This window comes from Lissotriton vulgaris, chromosome 9 (assembly GCF_964263255.1).
Source record: "Lissotriton vulgaris chromosome 9, aLisVul1.2, whole genome shotgun sequence".
Lineage (NCBI taxonomy): Eukaryota > Metazoa > Chordata > Amphibia > Caudata > Salamandridae > Lissotriton > Lissotriton vulgaris.
Window position 1 is genome coordinate 620,990,708 of NC_141697.1, and position 21,365 is coordinate 621,012,072.

The 21,365-nt window shown below is 43.1% G+C and overlaps 1 protein-coding gene across 1 annotated transcript in view; it reads right to left on the bottom strand.

Moving 5' to 3' along the window:
* MAP3K10 (mitogen-activated protein kinase kinase kinase 10) overlaps nt 1–21,365 on the bottom strand; it is a 270,585-nt gene that overhangs the window by 39,891 nt on the left and 209,329 nt on the right. Inside the window, exon 8 of the mRNA XM_086938266.1 lies at nt 1,986–2,098. Within this exon, the coding sequence (XP_086794392.1) occupies nt 1,986–2,098 (113 nt within the window). The remainder of the gene's footprint in view (nt 1–1,985; nt 2,099–21,365) is intronic.

Below are 21,365 nucleotides of genomic sequence, written 5' to 3' on the forward strand. Positions count from 1 at the left end.
TGAATTGCATGTTTACGTACTCTTAATGGTATGCTATGTACTAAATGCGTAAGAATAGCATAGTGACTTTTTGTTCTTATTTCTTTTTGTACATATACTATCTTACTTGATGTCAGTAGTGAGCCACTATGTACTGACTTTGTTAGGCTAGTAGAGTAAATTACGTCACTTAAATATCTAAATAAATCAGAATAATTTGCCAGCATCAAATGTATTCACATGTAGCATGGCTATATATTTGCACAACGGTTTTTGTGTAAAGCAATGTTTCTTTTTAATGCCTTATTTAAAGTGATGGGAAAAACAGCTGTAGTCAAAATGGACATATTGCAGCACTTCCTGTACCTTATGCAAAGTTCGTTATATGAAATCCTTTGTCATGTTTTCGCGTGCTGTACAGTTTTATGTGGCATGATTATGGTCTGAAAAACGGAAGACAATTAGCCTACAAACGCTATAAACAATAGTACAGCACAAGCAACACCAGTGCAAGCTTCCATCATTTGAAAATAGTACAGCACAGGCAGCAGCACTGCAAACTTCAATTATATAAAAAATAGTACCGCAGGCACAGCACCACTCAGCGCCACAGCATCCCTCAACGCCACAGCACCCCTCAGCGCCACAGCACCCCTCAGCGCCACAGCACCCCTCAGTGCCACAGCACCCCTCAACGCCACAGCACCACTCAACGCCACAGCATCACTCAACGCCACAGCATCACTCAACGCCACAGCATCACTCAACGCCACAGCATCACTCAACGCCACAGCATCACTCAACGCCACAGCATCACTCAACGCCACAGCATCACTCAACGCCACAGCATCACTCAATGCCACAGCATCACTCAACGCCACAGCATCACTCAACGCCACAGCATCACTCAATGCCACAGCATCACTCAACGCCACAGCATCACTCAACGCCACAGCATCACTCAACGCCACAGCATCACTCAATGCCACAGCATCACTCAATGCCACAGCATCACTCAACGCCACAGCATCACTCAACGCCACAGCATCACTCAACGCCACAGCATCACTCAGCACCACTCAATGCCACAGCATCACTCAGCACCACTAAATGCCACAGCATCACTCAGCACCACTAAATGCCACAGCATCACTCAGCACCACTAAATGCCACAGCATCACTCAGCACCACTGAAGGATACAGCATCACTCAGCACCACTGAACGCCACAGCATCACTCTGCACCACTGCACGCCACAGCATCACTCTGCACCACTGAACGCCACAGCATCACTCCGCACCACTGAACGCCACAGCATCACTCTGTGAAACCATTCAACAACAACTGGTTCTAATATGTTCTCTCAATGTTTCAAGCTTTATTACAAATGTCACAAAAAGATGTTAATATTTCACTTCTGTTCTTGGATTTTCATCACAATACAATACACAGAACATAATCTTCCCAATAGTTATTTACAACAGTTTAAGCGATTGCCATTATAAATTACAAAAAGTTTTAATTAAGTATTAATTAATAAAAAAAATTAAAAATCCATTGTTATTTGTAATATTAATACATCAAAGTCATGTAAATACAACACATATTGCATTCCAAATGCTATAGGTGTCACGTTTGCGAAAAGTTAAAACTATTGGCATTGTAAATGACAAAGCGATTAATTTAGCTATTTTCAAAACCAACACATAAATAAAATATTTGTCATTTACAATACCAATAGCTCAAACTTTCCTAATGCGAGACCTATTGCATTGCAAATACTTGGCACATCTAGCTTGGTACTGCCCCAAGTTTCAGAACTTTCGGAGTGTGGTGGTGCCAAGGATTGAAGATGTCACCGGATTAGTGATTCCTCTGACCCATTGTGCGTGTCATTTTTGACGGGCTGACGCCCCATCTATCGGCTAAGCTATGGCAAGCAAATGTTCAATGTACATTTTCCTTATCTCACTCCTATTGAGTTAGCTGGCTTTTAAGAAACTCACCCATTTCTGTGAGGCTTGCAAAGCCTGTTGTGATTGGCACATGCTTGGGCGACTTCCCAAGGTTGGGGGCACTAGAAGACCATTGCTTGCTGCCTTCACTGAGTGACTTCAACCTAAAAAGATGAAAAAGATAAGCTAGTAAGCACACAAGCATAACCCCTATCACACCATAGGAAACCAGATTTTTAAACTAGTCTTGGTGTGAGCTGTGGCTGAGCTCCCACAAAGTCAAAACAATCTACGGGCCTGATGTACCACTCCCATTCACAAACCAATGATGTGCAGTTTGCATACTTACCGTTTTATGAATGGGAATACAAGATGCAATAAGATCAATGCAGTAATAAGCAATTAATATTAATTAGGAAGGTCACAATTTGAAACCCCTGTGGTTGGCTGCACACACAGACAAAGACCTCAAGATCTCTTTCCCACCAGACCTTCATCCATACATTTGCATTCACAAATGGGAAACTTTAAATACAAGAACTGGCAATGCCAATAGGTCTGGCTGTAAAAGAATGTTCTATGTTAATGTGGAGAAGTACAAGTAAATAGCATTGGAACGAATATGCATTTCTGTAGAAAAAAACCTGTTAAAAAATATTAGCACATGTTAAAAGGTCAGGTGAAAGTTGCACTGTAAAGACAGGCCTAAAATCTATGTATGTTAATGACTGCCATCCTCCTATCTGTGCGGCCGGCTGGAGAAAAACAACATAAATTATTTTAATAGCATTCTAATGTCATGTGTGTGCCCCTGAAAGCCCAACTCGGACATCTGTTTAAATAAACAAAAGGATCGCAATTTTGTGGAGGGCAACCACTGTTTTGTGGGAGCACACAACGTCTTCCCAACCAAAACATGTACTGCTGGCTCCCAAAAAGTGGGAGGAGCCAAAGCGCCTACCTGGTAAATAATGCTTACATGATTGTCTGGCGACAGCTGCACTATCAAGCCAGACCATAAAGAGCAGCAGGTTTATATTAAAGAGACTGGTGCCGCATTAAAAAAAAATGGCGTCCTGTTTGGGAACACATCAGGGTGGTAGGCAGTGGTCCCGCTCATCCTTGCCTCCTGAGGCTGCAGACACAATTCCTAAAAGGGAATCTGTCCAATGTACGGCTGTACATGGCTGGCATTTTACTGGCTTGGCTTAAATTTTGATGTCCATACCAGTATAAAAATTGGGAAAAGCGATTCAATCTTGTATATTTCCATTTTCAAATCTAAATCAGCAAACAACATGAAAAAAATCACTTGAAAAGTATTTAAGAGCTGACTAAATTATTTATAGATTGTTATTAAAGCAAACAAAGGGGTATGTTGCGGTGTTTAAAAAAAGATACTGGGAAATTAATGCATATTACTTTATCTACCAGCTTTGGACCTCCCAGAATGGCAAAACGCAACAAATAACTGGCATTTTTTGTGAGGATGGTGGCAATCGTGCTCCCAAAGGGTCAGTGTCTTCATCAATTACAATTTCCATCAATTCTGAGGTCGGTATCTGATCAACAGTTTGCCCCTGCAATAGCGGTCACAAATTGCACTGCAAATTCCATAGAGAACAAGCACTGGCATAGCCAATAGGTCTCGCCTTTGGCACCTTATAAGTGTTTAGCCATGCAAAAGTTGATGTTGTTGCCCCAAGGATATTGTGCTGAATAACTAAACACTTATAAGGTCCCAAAGGCGAGACCTATTGGCTATGCCAATGCTTGTTTAAGAACCTCCTGTCCCTAAAAAAAGAGCACAGGTTGATCATAGAAAAATAGTGACATTTAGAGACCAACAAAACAGAGAAGCAGATTTACTTCCCTCGCATTCCTGCGTTTGTAGCCAAAAATAGTGGGCTGCAAAATATGACCTGCCTCATTAACATTTTGCTAAGCATTTGATTAGTACATTATTTGCATGGAAAGATGCTAGCAGGTTATAAAAGGATGCGTCCACTATTTGTGAACCGTTCAATGATACACCATACTCGGACTTTCTTCTTTCCATTTTAAAACCCAATTCTTATAAACTGCCACAACACAGCATAAACAGTACAGAACAAATACATCAAAGGCGTTGGACAAGTCGCTGCCCAAATGGCAAATTAAATATACCTGACCACCAAATTGAAAAGAGCCAACAAAAAACGAAAGACAACATAAGCAAACAAGAAATAACTGTAAATAGTCTACAAACCAATATTACAAAACAGAAAGCAGACAAGAACAGGATATTAGTGCTAAAGTAAAGCAGAACACTGCCATTAAGAAGCTCAGAGACAGCAAGGTACATCTTTGCTAGCTTTCACCATTTATTTTACAGAAAAAGAAATAACGCCGATAGCAAAGCTATCTGGTTACAAGAATTATACAGCGGAGAAAGTGTTTGGCCATCATCCCAACCTTTGTTGTACCCATTCATTCCCTGCAGGACTTCAGGCAGACAAAATCATTCAGAAGGTGACACGCCAAATGAGACATTGAAGTATTTCTGTAAGCATTCAATCAATTGACAAAAGGTGAAGTCTATAGTAATATAATATATAATAATGCTTATTTGAGTGTTTCGTCAATAAAAAACATCACACTAACATTCATTCACTGCATGACATAAACGTAAACAATTTCTTTACTACCACTCTAAACGTTATCCTAGACCGTTTTGTCAAATTGTTTTCATTTAAAAAGAATATATATAAAATCTCCCCCAAAAAATAATACAAACATGTATTCCCGTTTTACCTTTCTATTGTTACAGCGGCTATCTTTTAAATCACCGATCTGTTTCTCATTAATAATCCCCCACATAGGTCAGACTTCAATGCTTATTATTTTAATTGATTGTGGTTAAGTCAAGGTTCATTCATCATAGGCAACTCAGACATTGTTTTATCCGTGAAGAACAGTGATCAGTCTGGTGTTTGTATTTGCACTACTACTGCTGACAGATTAAACCCAGACCGGTCTCTGCACTGCCATGCCACATAAAGGCACTACACTACTACTGCTGCCAGATTGAACCCAGACCAGTCTCTGCAGTGCCGTACCACATGGAGGCGCTATACTAATGTTGCCAGATGAAACCCAGACCAGTCCCTGCAGTGCAATCCCACATATAGGCGCTTCCCTACTGCCACTGCCCGATTCAGCCCAAGGCAGTCGTTGAGGCGGCGTGACATACATGGGGATATATATATGCGACTCTTCCGGTTAGATTCAGCCCAGCCACTTCCTTCCGATAATATATATATATATATATATATATATATATATATATATATATATATATATATATATATATATAACCAAGCTCCGCCTGCGGAGCGAAACGCGTCAAATTCGTTTAAATGCAAGGCTTGTAGTTTATATTAACATTCCTGCATTATGCCTTGACGTGGTAAGACAGCAATGCTACTGGTTTGTACTAACATTACTATATTACGCCTTAACATGGTCAGACAGCAGTCTGAGTTTATCATTAACACAGTACGACAGCGGTCTAAATTTAGCATAAAGTCCTGTTGTAGAGCAGAAACTATGCCCAAATAACACAAATATGTCCCCTGCCTATTATTCTAAAGGCTGCCGTATTCTTAGCTTACCTTTTCAATAGGTTACGGCCTCCCTGCATCCATCCAAAGTCCCGGTTTCCTCTGTTTGATGCAGCGTTCGGGCCACGGTTATTTATATTCGGGGTCAATTACAAGGGTGCTTCATGTCTTTGACTTTTTTCGGGTGACACCCAATTTAGACCGCTGTCGTACTATGTTAATGCTAAACTCAGACTGCTGTCTGACCATGTTAAAGCATAATTTAAACGAATTCCGGATAGTGTGAAACGTAATACATATAGCGGTACAGGTCAAATAATGTACGGCTCTATTGATAATTAGCTCGATGAATGCAGTCCGGTATTATTCCGCGAAATTAAATAAATTGGATCTCTACTGAAGAAATATTTTGGTAAAATACAAAGCGAACTCGCAGGAATGTCCATACAGTCCACAAGCCCTGCATTAAAGTGTATTCCGGGTATTGTGAGTACATAGAGCGATAATAGTATACAGTGCGGCAAAAGTCAAAGAATATACATTCTGTAATGACAATAAATCCGATGAATGCAGTCTGGCACTAGTCGACGATTCTGCGAGTGCGAAATTAAATTAAATTAAATATATTCGATTTTAATTGAAGAAATAATCTGGTAAAATGCATGCGAACTCCAGTCGTAGACAATTTAATCTAGAGACATCTAATGATGGAACCGGATCAAGGGCATTTAGCACTTTAAAACGTAAACGAGGTAGACACATAATGGTTTACCTCAACTAGTGCAACTGAGGATCTTAGCCCATTCATGTATATACCTGCAAATATAAATAAACTAGATTAAAGGCGGGTAACCTCAATAAAATGTAAAACAAGATAGCGATGTTGCTTAACACATGAGGAATAACACATGATAATCTCCTTATACACCGACAGGCCTACTCAAGACAAAGCAACAAAAAGACACAAAGAAGACGAAAAAAATATCGATATATTGTGACTGGATAAATAAAATTACCAGGTACTTTAATGCGGTTGTTGAAAAGTTATACTTATCAATGGCAATTGTAAATATAGCAAAAAGCAAGATTTTCAAATTTTCAAATTTCTATAGACAATCAAGTTGACATCTAAAATCCTTGAGGCGTCCCGAGGATTGGTGACATCTAGTCGCAACTGACAAGCAGACCCCATCAGGCTCCTTGAATAGTAGCGTTTTTGAGGCAAGTTGACACCTCCTTTGGTATACGGCAGAATTCGTCAATCACCATTAGATAAAAAGTTTAATTAAATAAACATCCCTATTTGTTGGTTTTTCCAGCACATGTCCAGTACATTTTTAAAGATAAAGACACGGTGGCTTCATCCAAAGTCCCCACAAAGTGAAAATATGACAATTGGTATGTATAACACAATAACTTGAGAGGTTATAGAACCTAGTAAAGTTATAATCATATGCTTAAGTATATTCTATATTGTTTATGGATATTCAATGGGAGTGATTCCGCCATCATAAAGGAGTACCTCACAGAAACACTTTAAAATCTTCAGTGAGGTAGGATGAAAGTCGATCTATACCCTCAGGGACTAAGATTTAAACTGACACACCTTCAAACAGAAGTGTGTCCCGAGAAAATACATACTATGGGGTCCCCACCTATAACTGTGTTGTTCAATAAGTGGAGATGGATTTAGGCTTGCTAGTCAATATTGTAATGCTTATGTGTAGTTCTGAATAAAGTTAATAAACGTATAATGAGTAATAAGGAGTTGAAAGAATGTATGTTAGATAAGTCATGGTAGTTAGGTGTCAGCAACACATGTATTGAATAATAACACATGTATTCTCTACTGTCTAGAAAACTGTGCTGAAGAAGGTGAACTATCAATCGAATATCACCGAAACGCTACGTCGACTTCTGTTTTCTGTAATGAAATGCATTTTATTTGTTTATGACTTTTATATTTTTAATAATAAATTGTTTTTAAATTGTTTGTATAAATAAATTATACATATGTATTTTTGATATATCAAATTATTGGATTCTCGTGTATTATTCAAGTGTTGGCTGACACAATGAAATTGTAGTTCTTCTTGTCGTTATAGAATACCTTGTTTGCATATATATGTTTTTTGCGAAACTGCACTTACATAACTGTACGTAAAACCTTGGGACTTTTTTTGTTTCTTTACACCTTAAGAACACATTCTGCTCTAAATTTCTCAAAGTAGGAAGTCAAATTCTTCCAATCTCAACCTTTAGCTGGTGTGGTAAATATTTGATTTACTGTCCTAATTTCTATGCAGGTAAGTACTGAACAAAAATAACTCAATCGGAAAGAAAGAGGCAGAGTCCGTGGTGTTAGAGTTCTTAGGGGTTTTATTCCTTAAAAAGGAATGGTCATGGTACCAGATCGGATATCGTGTTCCTGCCACCACTGGGGTGCAGGAAGGGATAGAGCAATATTTTATTGACAATACATAGCTTATATACTTAAATCATATAATAGAAACCAATACAGTAGGCGTAACAGCTGAGAGAAACAAGATAAGAGCACACACGTGGTAGTGATACGTAATTAGAAGGCGTGAATTAGGCGTGAACATAGAGGCGTGTGCTAGAAACGTCATATGTAGGTGTCACGAGTAGGTGGGTACAAAGCAGAATTTGGCAATGTCAGCAGAAATCTGAGGTCGGGATGCGCGCGCAGCTGCATGACGTGTAATTGACGTGAAACTGGAGGGTGCAGGGGACTTGACATTTACACTGGCGGAAAGAGACAGAAGTCTGGCATGTCAGATCAACTCGTACCTCTATCGTATCTGGTATCTGATGTTTAGGAACCATATTATCTAGAAGGAAAAGGTCTCTAGGGCAGAAGCTATTCTATACTGACTGTGAGTGCGTGTATAAGCGTCTAAGTGTCTGCATGAGATGCGAGGGGGCATGGGCCTACCATGGTAACAGAGGCTATGAATTACTTGCACGGAGACAGTGAGGCCGGGCCCTTTGCTCTGCAGATGGGGGAATGTTTACTTAAACTAGTAGGCAGGAATGTAAGTTGAGGAGCGGAACAGATAATTCGAAGGTTGAATACAGTCTTGGCAGGCAGCAGGCTGAGCTAAGCGCCGTTAGCCGCACAGGGAGTAAGGCAGAGGTCACGGGTACAGAGACAGCCCAGGCTGAGGCGTTCAGAGTTAGAAGGCAGAAAAAAAGGCTCGATGGCAGAATTCAGGGCCTACTTCGCCAGAGCTGAAAAACGTGTAAAGTACACCACAAAAAGACATTGGCATAGCATACTTAGAAACAGAATAATCAACCCATTCAGGGTGGGTCTGAAAGAGGACATGTTAACGTTGGACGCAAATGTATTTGCGTCTTCATAGCTGGCACAGGAGGGAAGTTACATGCACTTTAAGCTGGTACATGGAGACGGTGGGGTACACGTTAGGGAACATTACTTGACCATAAAATTTATATTTCCTCATTCCCTCCTTGTTCCCTACGGACCCTTCATGATATATAAATCCTCATGAATCGATCAGTCTGTTCTTGTAACATCATTTGCTCTTCTTTCTTCTTTTCGCGTTTTGAGTGTAAACTAGAAGGTGCAATGCACGATGTGGGGCACAGACCACAAATCGCTGGCCCACACTGTAGGCACAGGCAGCAACTGAATACTATGACAAGGGCAATGCCTAGGAAGGATAGGATCTTCCATCCCCAAGCGGTCAACGTTGTCCAGAACCAACCGGACCAAGTCCAGGTGCCTGGATTCTGATGTATCAAACTTGCAATTTTATGAAGAAGTGTAATAGCTTGGTATACCGTTGGCGCGTTTTCTGGAATGAAAACACAGCAACTTGACCCGATGACCTTACAAGCTCCGCCTCTATCTGCCAAGATGACGTCAATAACAAGACGATTCTGAAGAACAACAACCCGCATGGCGGACTGCTCCTCGGTTAAGTTGCCTAGAGCGGAGGCAGTTTCATTCACTACTGCTTCAAGTGTTCTAGTTAATCTGCGTATTAGTTTACTATTTTGGACGGGGCCTGTGAAGAAAAAGAATCCTTTATTGAAATCTGTGTATTGCTCCCATGCCGTTTCAGTATAGTCGACAATCGGGAGATCTCTTCTGAGTCTATTCTTTACTAGATTTGTATTTCTGTGATAGTCAGGAGGCGCTAGAAAAACAGGTGGCAGAAGGAATGCAATGTAACAGGTACCATCCCAATCTGGAGGTAAGCGTATGTATGCGGTATGGCCACAAACAAAGTAGGAATGACGAGTAGCTCGAAAGGAAGACTTGCCTTGACCACTGAATTCGACCACAGTAGTACATTTACTATGACCTAAGTGTACTGAACCCTTCTTTCTGACACATAAATCACCAGTAACTGGTAATACTGACATAGCCGGGAGAACTGGTGCAGCTTCGGATTCAACAGTAAGAATCATAAGGTTAATTGTATAATTACCTAATCCATATACTTCATTTTCTAGATCAGTTCCTATTCTAATGGGAAGTCCCTTTTTGTCTGGGTAACAGGCGTTAAGCAGAACTAAGTTCAAGTTTCCCCAAACCCAGTTTCCTTTGAAAACAGCAATATCAGGATCTAAGGAATTAATTATTCTAAACCATGCACCACAGGAGCCATTGTGAGTGAACGGGTACGGAAAGAGGGGCAGAAATCCCTTGTATTTCTGGTAGGGAGGGAGTCGGCCACATATCCAACAGTTTGTAGCATTGTTAGTCTGATGGGAGTGATGTAACATACTAATGAATGTATTGTTGCGCAGCGCAAGTCTGTAAGATAGTTCATGCGGAGGTAATTCACTAAAAGAATGTTCGGCAGTGACGTTGTAAGCAGATTGTACGCGCTTGAAGATAGGGTAATATATGGGAAGCAATATACTGGCAACAATAATCAGAAGACTTAGAAAAAACATAATCAATAATGTCACTATACAGTGACTGCGGAGTGATTTACAATATGTACGTTTCTTGAGTTGTCTCTCTCTCTATCTCGATCTAGGGGATACATGTCAGAAACTATTTAACCGATTCACCTAGGGGAGGACTTAAACAATTAAACTGTCTGACTTGCTAGATCGGAGTTTTGTTCGATACTCCTCTTGGGGAGTTTTCTCTCTTTTTGGAACTTTGAAGTCTTTAGTATCGAGGCAGTCCTTTGAGGGGGTGGACGAGTCAGTTTCTGGCAACAGTTCATTAAATTTTTTAATATGACTCGTGTGGATCCACCCCTTTCGGCCTTCCACTTTGATGGCGGTCCTCGTGGTAAGAAGGACGATCTTCGGCTCTTTCCAGCGGGGCTCCAGCGGGCTTTTCCTGTCGAAATTGCGAATTAACACCGTATCTCCGGGACGGACATCGTGTGGCTTTACATCAGTGTTGTTGGGAAAGGCTGCAGCGACCTGTGAACGACATGATTGGAGTGCAGACATCAAGGAGGCAAGGTAATCTGTCAGCATGTTACAATCAACATCGGTTATTTTCTTAGGCATGGGCGTCCCCCACATATTAGGTGGTCGGCCAAAGACCACTTCATACGGGGATAGTCCTGATCTCGAATGGGGGACCATTCTCATGTAGAACAGTGCAACGGGCAGGGCGACTATCCAGTCGACCCCTTTCTCTTTACAGATTTTAGCAAGGCGTGTTTTCAGTGTCTGGTTATGCCTTTCTACAAGGCCAGCGGCCTCGGGATGTCGGACACAATGGAATCTCCACTGATTTCCTAGCAGGAGGGAAACCTGTTTCATGAGCTCGGATGAGAATGGCTGTCCGTTATCTGAGTAGACGACACGAGGCAAGCCGTACCGTGGGAAGAATTCTCGAACCAGCTGCCTGGCAGTGGTCGGAGCAGTGTAATCTGGGACTGGATATGCTTCGGTCCAACGGGAAAGTGCACAAACAACTACGAGGACGTACTTGAATCCTCGACAACGGTCCATCTGGATATAATCCATCTGGAGGACTTCAAAAGGGTGATCGGGAGGATGGAATCCACCTTGCTCTACAGGGACGCTTTTACCTGGATTGAACTGACAACAGATCATGCAAGTACGCACTTTCTGTTTTGCTGCTGCTCGTAAGTGTTTGTTGTACCAGAGATTCTGTAAACTGTCTAACATAGCTTTTTCTCCTAGATGTGCTGGACTATGTGCTGTATTTATTATGACTTGAACCATAGAGTCGGGGAGAAACCATGTAGATTTTCCCTTCGTCATCCAACCTTGATCTGTCTGAATCCCTCCTAGTTCAGTCCATTTCTTTATTTCATCTGTAGTAGCATGTGTCTGAATATCGATTACATCTAGTGTGGGATCCCTGACTGTCATACAATGTGTCGGTACTATGATCTTTGTCACGTCAGTTGTCTGGATGTGAGTCAATGCTGTATGTTTTGCTGTTTGGTCTGCCAGGTCGTTACCCTGGGAAACAGAATCTGTAACTTTAGTATGTGCTTTACACTTCATGATGGATATGCCTGAAGGCAGATGTATTGCTTCTAACAGTGCTTGAATGAGGGGACCGTGTTGGATCTTGGCACCGTGAGAGGTCAAAAAACCTCGTTCTTGCCATAACACTCCGAAGTCGTGTACGACTCCGAAAGCATTACGGGAATCAGTGTATATGTTAACATTTCTGTTCTTGGCTAGTATACAGGCTCGGGTCAGAGCAATGAGCTCTGCCGCTTGAGCGGACAGTGTATCAATACGATATGTTTCTTTAACTTCAGTTTCAGTGGTCACTGCATACGCGGCCACTAATTCTCCTGTACTTGTTCTCATACATGAACCATCCACGTAAAGTGTCAGGTCTGGATTTGTCAATGGAACATCTGTTAAGTCTCGTCGGGGCTTTGTTACTGCATTAATGATCTCTATACAATCATGCGGGGCTGAATTTGTCATAATCGAAGGTAACAATGTTGCTGGGTTCAGAATGTTACAGCGTCTGATTTCTATGTGTGGCTGGAATAGCGTTAATTCATAACCTGTCAGTCGTGCTATAGTCAAGTGTTGAGTCTGGGTTCGGTTTAGAAGAACCTCTACAGAGTGTGGAACTTGTACTGTTAATGGATGTCCTAAAACAATTGAGTCGCTCTGTCTGATTGCTAGGGCCGTTGCTGCTACTGACTTTAAGCACGCAGGGAGTGCCTGGGCTACTGAATCCAATGTACTTGAAAAATAAGCGCATGGCTTATGTGATCCTGCTTGATCTTGAGTGAGGACAGACAACGCTGTACCATCACGTTCTGTAACAAAAAGTGTAAAAGGTTTGCTGTAACACGGTGTCGCTAAAACTGGTGCTTGGCATAAAGCTTTCTTTAATTCCTCAAAGGCCTGTGTATGTTCCTGAGTCCAAGGAAGGGCAGTCGAAGTCGCTGCCTCCTGTGTTGTCAACTGAATGAGTGGTTTAGCTAGAAATGCATACTGAGGAATCCATTGTCTGCAGTACGAGGTGAGGCCTATAAAGGCCCGCACTTCCTTTTGTGTCTGGGGTTGTGGCATATTTACAATTAACTGGATACGGTCAGGAGTGAGCTGTCTCCCCACTTTGGACAGCAAGTGACCCAAGTACACAACTTGCTGAACACAGAATTGTAGCTTCGAAGGAGACACCTTGTGTCCCTTGTCGGCCAGAAAATGTAAAACTGTCAGTGATGCTTGTTCACATTCGGGCTCACTTCGTGCGGTGATCAGCAGATCATCGACGTATTGCAGTAAGGCGGTGTTAACTGGCATTTGAATACAATCAAGTTGTCTTTTCAGTGCTTGACTATAGATGCTGGGGCTTTCTGTGAATCCTTGAGGTGCGCGTGAAAATTTGAAACTTCGTCCATTTAAACTGAATCCGAAGAGGTATTGGCTCTCTGGATCAATGGGCACACTGAAGAAGGCGTTCTTGAGGTCAATTACAGTAAAGAACGTTGCTTCTGAATCAATAGCAGTCAATAGGGAAGAGATGTCGGGAACCACAGGGTACTGTGGAACGATGCATTTATTCAATTCTCGTAAATCAATCACCAGCCGATATACTGGCGGTGCATTGGGATCAGTACGTTTAAGAATCGGAATGATAGGGGAATTACAGATATTGGAGTCGGTCTCTACGACCACTCCTTGGGCAATGAGCTCTTCAATGATTTCCAGTAAAGCCACTACAGCATCGGGTGGTAACTTGTATTGTCTGATTCGGGGTAAAACAACACCTGGCTTCAGTGTAACACGGTATGGTGTAATGTGCATGCAGCCTACATCGGTTGGGCCTTGTGCCCACAGGTGTTCTGGTACATTTTTCAATCTGACATCAAACTCTCGTAATACATAGTGACCCTTAAAGTCACGCAAGAAAAGTCTAACTCCTTCCGGAGAACAACATATCACAGCTCCTAGAGCCTTCAATGTTTTGATACCTAACAGATTTTCGGGACATGATTTCGTAAGTAACAAGTCTGTAACACGTGATAATGGACCCACAGCCAGAGGGACGGGTTTCGATACTTCGTTTACAATAGGCTGTCCTGAAAAACCAAGGGAAACATTCTGTAAGCCTGAGAGGGCTGCCCTTGGGACTTCATCATGGCTGATTGTTGTGCGGCTTGCCCCTGTGTCAATTAAAAACTTTCTGTCTTTTCCCAATACTTGACTGTGTACATAAGGACCCTCTTGATCTACAGGAACCTCAATAAGAGGCAAGCCAACCTCCCTCTCTAGGCTGTTTCATGTGTATCGTTGATAATCGGGATAATCAGATTGGGCATACTGGCACATCTGCCGGGAAACTTGCTGCGTCGCGGCAATGGGCTGTGGCTGTGGCTGTGACTGTGATACCGCTACGTTTTGTCCTGTATGTGGTGGAGCATGCATAGGTTGTGCATTCTGTGAAATCTGTTGCTGACCCTGGTCTTGTCTAGGCGGATGCGGTCTTTCCTTAGTTTTACCTGTTGCTATATTGTGTTTCAGGACTGGGCATTCATGTACGTAGTGACCTGGCTGCTTGCAATAGTTGCATGTCCCTTTAACGGGAGCTGCTGCATTTCCTGTCTGGGCCGTACCCTTTCTCTGGCCGTCGGCTGGAACCGACTGGGCCACTAACATTTTCATTTTCGTGTCTTTCATGCGTCTCTGTTCATGATCCTGTTCTTCTCTAATTCTGTTCCGATGGTATTGTAACATCTGTAACATCTGGGATGGCGTATTTGCTTGCCATGTACTCTCAACCTTATATACACGGTTTTTAACTGCTGTCAGGGAATTCTCGACTAACTTTGATACAAAAAGATGCGGGTACGACTCGCTACCTGGTTTAAGGCCACTATTAATAATGAAACATTTCTCGAATCTTGAATAGAAGTCACTAGTATCTTCATCGTGTTTCTGTTTACAGGCCGAGATTGCGTCCCAGTCTTCCTTTTTAGTTGTCAGTAATCTTGGCAGAACCTGTACTATCAAACCTGGTAATGCTTTAGTTTTCTCCCCAAGGCCTAGCCCTGGAGTACGAAGTTTTTCCTCGTCTTCTATTTCTGTCCATATAATCTTTTTGTCTCCCACCTCCCATTCTCTTTCCTGGAGTTTCTCGTAGATGCCGGTAGGCAGCAATACCTTTAACAATTTCATAACATCAGTATATGTGTAATCCCCCATCAGTAACATGTCTTTAAGTTCTCGGTGAAAACCTGCCGGGTCTTTATCATGACAGGGTATTAGTTTCTTCATCTCCAATAAGTTCTAACTTGGTCAGAGGTGTGTATACATACACACATTTCAAGGTATTATCGGCACCCATAACTGGATGTACTTCTCGTAACGGGTTCTGCCTTTCAAGACGCTCCATATGATACATTTTTCTTTCTGGGGGCGGAGCGGGAACATATTGTGGGCCTAAGAAAGTGTTGTATCTGTGACGTTGTTCTAGAATTATTTGTATTAACTTGGTACTTAGGCCTCTCCATCTATCCATGAGTAGTGCTTCTAATGTATCGTGTAAGGGACCTGGATCAGAATGTTTATTTCTGTATAATGTGAGGAGGTGCTGAATCATATATGTACCTGCTAATTTCTGCTCGTCTGGGGATAGGTTCAGAAATGTCTGCGCTACTGTATCATCATTGTATATATTAGGATTGTCAGCCCATAGTACTGCGGACCGGGCTAGTTCTTGTTCATCCATAGAATTTAGTACATGGTACCCCATTCGTTCTTGAAGCATTTTATCAGTGTCTTGAAACAGATATTCAGGAGAATTCGGTTTTGATATGCCAGAGAGAAAAACTCTCTTGCTTTCTGGACGAATGCCTTTCCTAAGGTAAGTTCCCTTACCTACATACGCTATCGTATCTGTAGTCGTTTCTGGTTCTTCAGGTGCTTCCTCCTCCTCGGAGGAAGCATTTTCTTTTTCTTTTTCGTGTATTTCTATTACTGCTTTTCTTATTTTCTTGTACATACTAGCTATACAATTCACTTTATCATGTTTTCCTTCTGCTATATTTTGACCCCACTTGTTTAGTGCTTCCATTTCATCCTGTTCTGTCTCAGGCCTGTCTCGTTCTCTTATTAAGCAATTTATGAAAAAACGTAATATATATGCTTGAGTGTCAACTTTCTGATGTGCCAGGGCCTCCTTAATACTTTCAGGATTTTCCCCAGTCTGGACAAAATGATATATTCTATCTAGGTGATCTGTCATTCCTGAGAATAACACTAGGTAATCTGTAGCTTGTCGCAAACGTAGTGATGCTATCAACATTCTATCGTCTTTGCCGGGTACTGGATCGTATCTGCAAACTGGAAGTTGTTCTTTGAGTATGTCGAGACGGGGTGACTGGAGTGTAGGGTGCTTCTGCATGTCTCTAAGGTGTAATCTGTGTGTTGCTGGCGGGGTCTGGTAACCCCCGGTTGCACCTCCTGAGGCGGAGGCTTGGGCATTATCCTTCTGTGGAGTCTGTATTTGTACTTGAACTTGTCTCTTAATAGGATCAGGCAAAAACGGATTTGGTATCTTAACCTTAGGTGGGGGAAGTGGTGGGGGTGGAGGGACAGGCTGTCGGACGGGGGAACCTTGTTGCGGTAATGGCGGGATATGGTCTGGAGGCGGGTTGCCACCTCCGTCCCCGTCACCGTCAGTAGGCGGGGCGCGTGAATTGGTGTAAGCGGGTGCTACATCATCTAGATAGGAATTCAGAAATATGTCTTTAGTAGTCCTGTGAGTTACTTTAATTGGAACCAATGGTGACGGCAGATTTTTCGGTATTTCTGAAGTGGCTTCAGGCGAACCCTCGGCCACAAGATACATGCCATTTACAAGATTGTTTCGTGCGCGGTCTATTTGTTCTGATTTTACTCGGATCCCTTCAGTAACTAATTCGTTTTCTCGGGCTCTGACTCTTCTCTATGTCTATCTTCTCTACGGAGCGCTTTTTCAGCACGTTTGTGTGATTCTTTACGCCAAAATTCTATGGCGTCTTTCTGAGATTGTCTGGCTTTCTTTTTCCATAGTGCTTCTTCTACCTTCATGATGCACTCGGCATCCCATGTTCCGGTAACAGGCCATCTGTGTCTCTCGTCTAGATGCTTAGTATAATCGGCCCATAAATCTAGATACAATATGGCGTCTATGCCATGCTTATGGTACATGAAATTTCCAGGCGTGTCCCTAGGGGGGATAGGAATTTCTTCCTCTAGTATCCCTTTCCTAGTTCCTATCTGCTTTAACTTATTGAAAAACGGCATCTTGTTTACTTAGTACTGTATACTCAATCCTTGCTACTTAACTCTGAACACAACTAATTACACAAAACACAATAATGTACATTAAACAGTCACTCATACCACGACATTAATCACATGAAAAGACATTTTGAACATAGATTTCTACCCTAGATACTGGATGTACTGCTAAACAGCACAGATACACTGTCGAAAGACAATGCAAGAACTTGAATAACTGATATACTGCTAAACAGTACAGATACACTGTCTAAAACAGTGCAGACCGTGTTTGTGTACCCAAACCCGTCTTTACCGGATACATAATAATGCACCCGTCTAGATACGTCCCAGCAATGGTACTCACCGGGAAGCACGGAATCGGAAGGCCTCGGAAAACTCGACTGGACTGGACCGGACTGGACTCGACTCGACACGTGGATACTTCGGAAACTGGTGGGCCTCTTGACACCTCGGACCTTGCTTCTTTCGGCTAGGCTCTGGTCGGGATCCTCCGCACTCCTCACCGCCTCATCTGGGTGCTGATCGCAGTCTCCGTCACCTCCGTGGGCCAGAGGGAGAAACAGGAAATCCTGCGGGTACGCGTAGTTCCGTCTTGACTGATGGCAGGGGGCAAAGCTTGCAACGCACCTACCGGCGCGTGGGGTGGGGGAGGGGTCCCTATTCGGGCGCCAAAATAATGTGGTAAATATTTGATTTACCGTCCTAATTTCTATGCAGATAAGTACTTAACAAAAATAACTCAATCGGAAAGAAAGAGGCAGAGTCCGTGGTGTTAGAGTTCTTAGGGGTTTTATTCCTTAAAAAGGAATGGTCATGGTACCAGATCGGATATCGTGTTCCTGCCACCACTGGGGTGCAGGAAGGGATAGAGCAATATTTTATTGACAATACATAGCTTATATACTTAAATCATATAATAGAAACCAATACAGTAGGCGTAACAGCTGAGAGAAACAAGATAAGAGCACACACGTGGTAGTGATACGTAATTAGAAGGCGTGAATTAGGCGTGAACATAGAGGCGTGTGCTAGAAACGTCATATGTAGGTGTCACGAGTAGGTGGGTACAAAGCAGAATTTGGCAATGTCAGCAGAAATCTGAGGTCGGGATGCGCGCGCAGCTGCATGACGTGTAATTGACGTGAAACTGGAGGGTGCAGGGGACTTGACATTTACACTGGCGGAAAGAGCCAGAAGTCTGGCATGTCAGATCAACTCGTACCTCTATCGTATCTGGTATCTGATGTTTAGGAACCATATTATCTAGCAGGAAAAGGACTCTGGGGCAGAAGCTATTCTATACTGACTGTGAGTGCGTGTATAAGCGTCTAAGTGTCTGCATGAGATGCGAGGGGGCATGGGCCTACCATGGTAACAGAGGCTATGAATTACTTGCACGGAGACAGTGAGGCCGGGCCCTTTGCTCTGCAGATGGGGGAATGTTTACTTAAACTAGTAGGCAGGAATGTAAGTTTGAGGAGCGGAACAGATAATTCGAAGGTTGAATACAGTCTTGGCAGGCAGCAGGCTGAGCTAAGCGCCGTTAGCCGCACAGGGAGTAAGGCAGAGGTCACGGGTACAGAGACAGCCCAGGCTGAGGTGTTCAGAGTTAGAAGGCAGAAAAAAGGCTCGATGGCAGAATTCAGGGCCTACTTCGCCAGAGCTGAAAAACGTGTAAAGTACACCACAAAAAGACGTTGGCATAGCATACTTAGAAACAGAATATTCAACCCATTCAGGGTGGGTCTGAAAGAGGACATGTTAACGTTGGACGCAAATGTATTTGCGTCTTCATAGCTGGCACAGGAGGGAAGTTACATGCACTTTAAGCTGGTACATGGAGACGGTGGGGTACACGTTAGGGAACATTACTTGACCATAAAATTTATATTTCCTCACTGGAGTACAGCAGAGAGGGGGCAGACAGACAGACCTGCTGCAGAGCAGGCGGTGAGCGGCTCGGGGATAGACTGTAGAGCTACAGGCGGGCGCAAGCAGACAGTGATGTCTGCCCACAGAGGTGACCCAAACAGGGAATGGCAGATGTGCGCTCCAGCAATGGAGACAGTGACTGTAGCCTTCTGTTTGCCTCACGGTTATGGAGGGGACTGCCTGAGTATCCACGGCTGCGTCAAACTCTACACACCAGCCTGTGTGCACACCCATGATGGAGAATTACACAGTTTTTCCGTAAATTGTGGGGGCGGGCCAGCGGCAGACACTACCGAGCTTCTCTGGCTATGTCATTCCGCGACATTGATGTCTGCACATCTCAGAGGGCATTTGTACCCTCCCCACACGAGGTATATTATGTGTATCTTTGGAGGTCGTATGGAAGGGGGGGGATGGTGTAAAGGCAACAGGACTCCACACCTCATCTTGAGTAATCGCATCACTCCGTAGCTAGCTCTCTGGGGGAAGCGATGTTCCCTGGGCCCTTGAGAAAGCCTCTTCGGCTGTAGGTTAAAATGAACAGAGGCAGCCTTAACTGAATTAATTACCATTCCCTTGTGAAACAAGGTGGCGCGGCCTCCCTCAGTCAGACCCCGACGGGAAGTGTGGGTTCAACAAAAGATCACTGCGCCCTCGAGGCGAGCGGGGGAGGTGCAAGGGGTTCTGTGTTCTCCAAGAAACAGCATCCCGAAGTAAACCAGACCTAAATCCACAATAGTAATACAATGAATTGAAAATCACAGTATAGAGAGGCGGGGGGAGAGGAGGACAGCAGAGTGACGTGATCTATGGTGGGGGAGGGGGAGGGAATTGAAGCATGGAGAGAGGCAAACAAGGCTTAATGACCCTTGACAGAAACCCAGCTGCCGGGTGCACGCACACGCAAGTTTGAGGCCAGGAAAAGCCTGTGGTAGCACTTCCAAAAGCCACTCACCTAATTTCTGGCAGACAGCCTCAAAAAGGAATGTGTATTTCACACACCCTCCTACTGATTGATAATTGATCGTAATTGCCTTTTTGCAATTCTGAAATAATTTTCACCCTTGTAAAAGTGCTTTGATATATTTTATAAAAGTGTTTCGCGGTCATAAAATCTGCATTTTTGCAAATGCTAAATACCTTTGTACACGAGTCCTTAGGTTACCACTAAGGTCTCCTGGTAGCAATTTCACTAACAGCAAGGTTTTCCTCAGACAAAGTTGCATGTGGTAAATGAACAGCAACACGAAAAACATATTACAGTTAAGAAATCAACAAGATGAAATTCTCAAACGATTTTCTTTTTTTTTATTTCAAAGATTTTTATTGAGAAATTTGTGTGTTGTAGTGACGGACTCGAGCGGCGGTCCGAACAACGCAGCTGCCTGAAGCGGCGGAGCCCTGCATGCCGCAAGAGACACCAGCGATCGCCGGAGATGACAAACGTGTCTGTAAAGGAGCCCAGTAAGTGCATTAATGACCAAAACCGAAGCGAAAACGACCTTAAATATGTTTAACTGGTGCGAAGAAATGACTTCCAAAATGGCGGCATAACGTTTATATCGGACTGTTCCTCTACGTGTCCTGTTCTATCCCACACTGCCGGCGAAGCGCTAAAACAGGGAAAGATCAGTGCAACGGGCGAATGGTGTATTGCATAACAATTTTCAATTTTAATAATGTAAATTTTGCGATCGTGCTGGTGAGAGCTAACAGTATTACCACCGCAGCACAAGCCTCTGATTTAAAATCAAAGCGTTTTCGCCAGCATACACCGGCGTTGAGTGTCTTGGGGTCACACATTGACTTTTACGACTGCTTCACCATTTACTACGATAATTCACACGCAGAAAACTGCACAGCTAGTTGTTGAATTCAAAAACCCACCAGAGCCTCATAACGAACGCTGGGCACACAAAATGGCGGGTGCCAGCACACTTTCAGACCCAAACATGCTCAGAATGGGAATCTAACTGCAACCTAACTGCATTTCAATACAAAAACGGTCAATAAAGGTGTGCTAGGTATGAAACAAAATGCTTTAATGTGGGCAATGAAACGGAAAATGGCGGGAGGTCCGATGTAGACTGTCCTACTACAGGAAGTGTGTGCATTAAGTCCTCAAATAACCCGA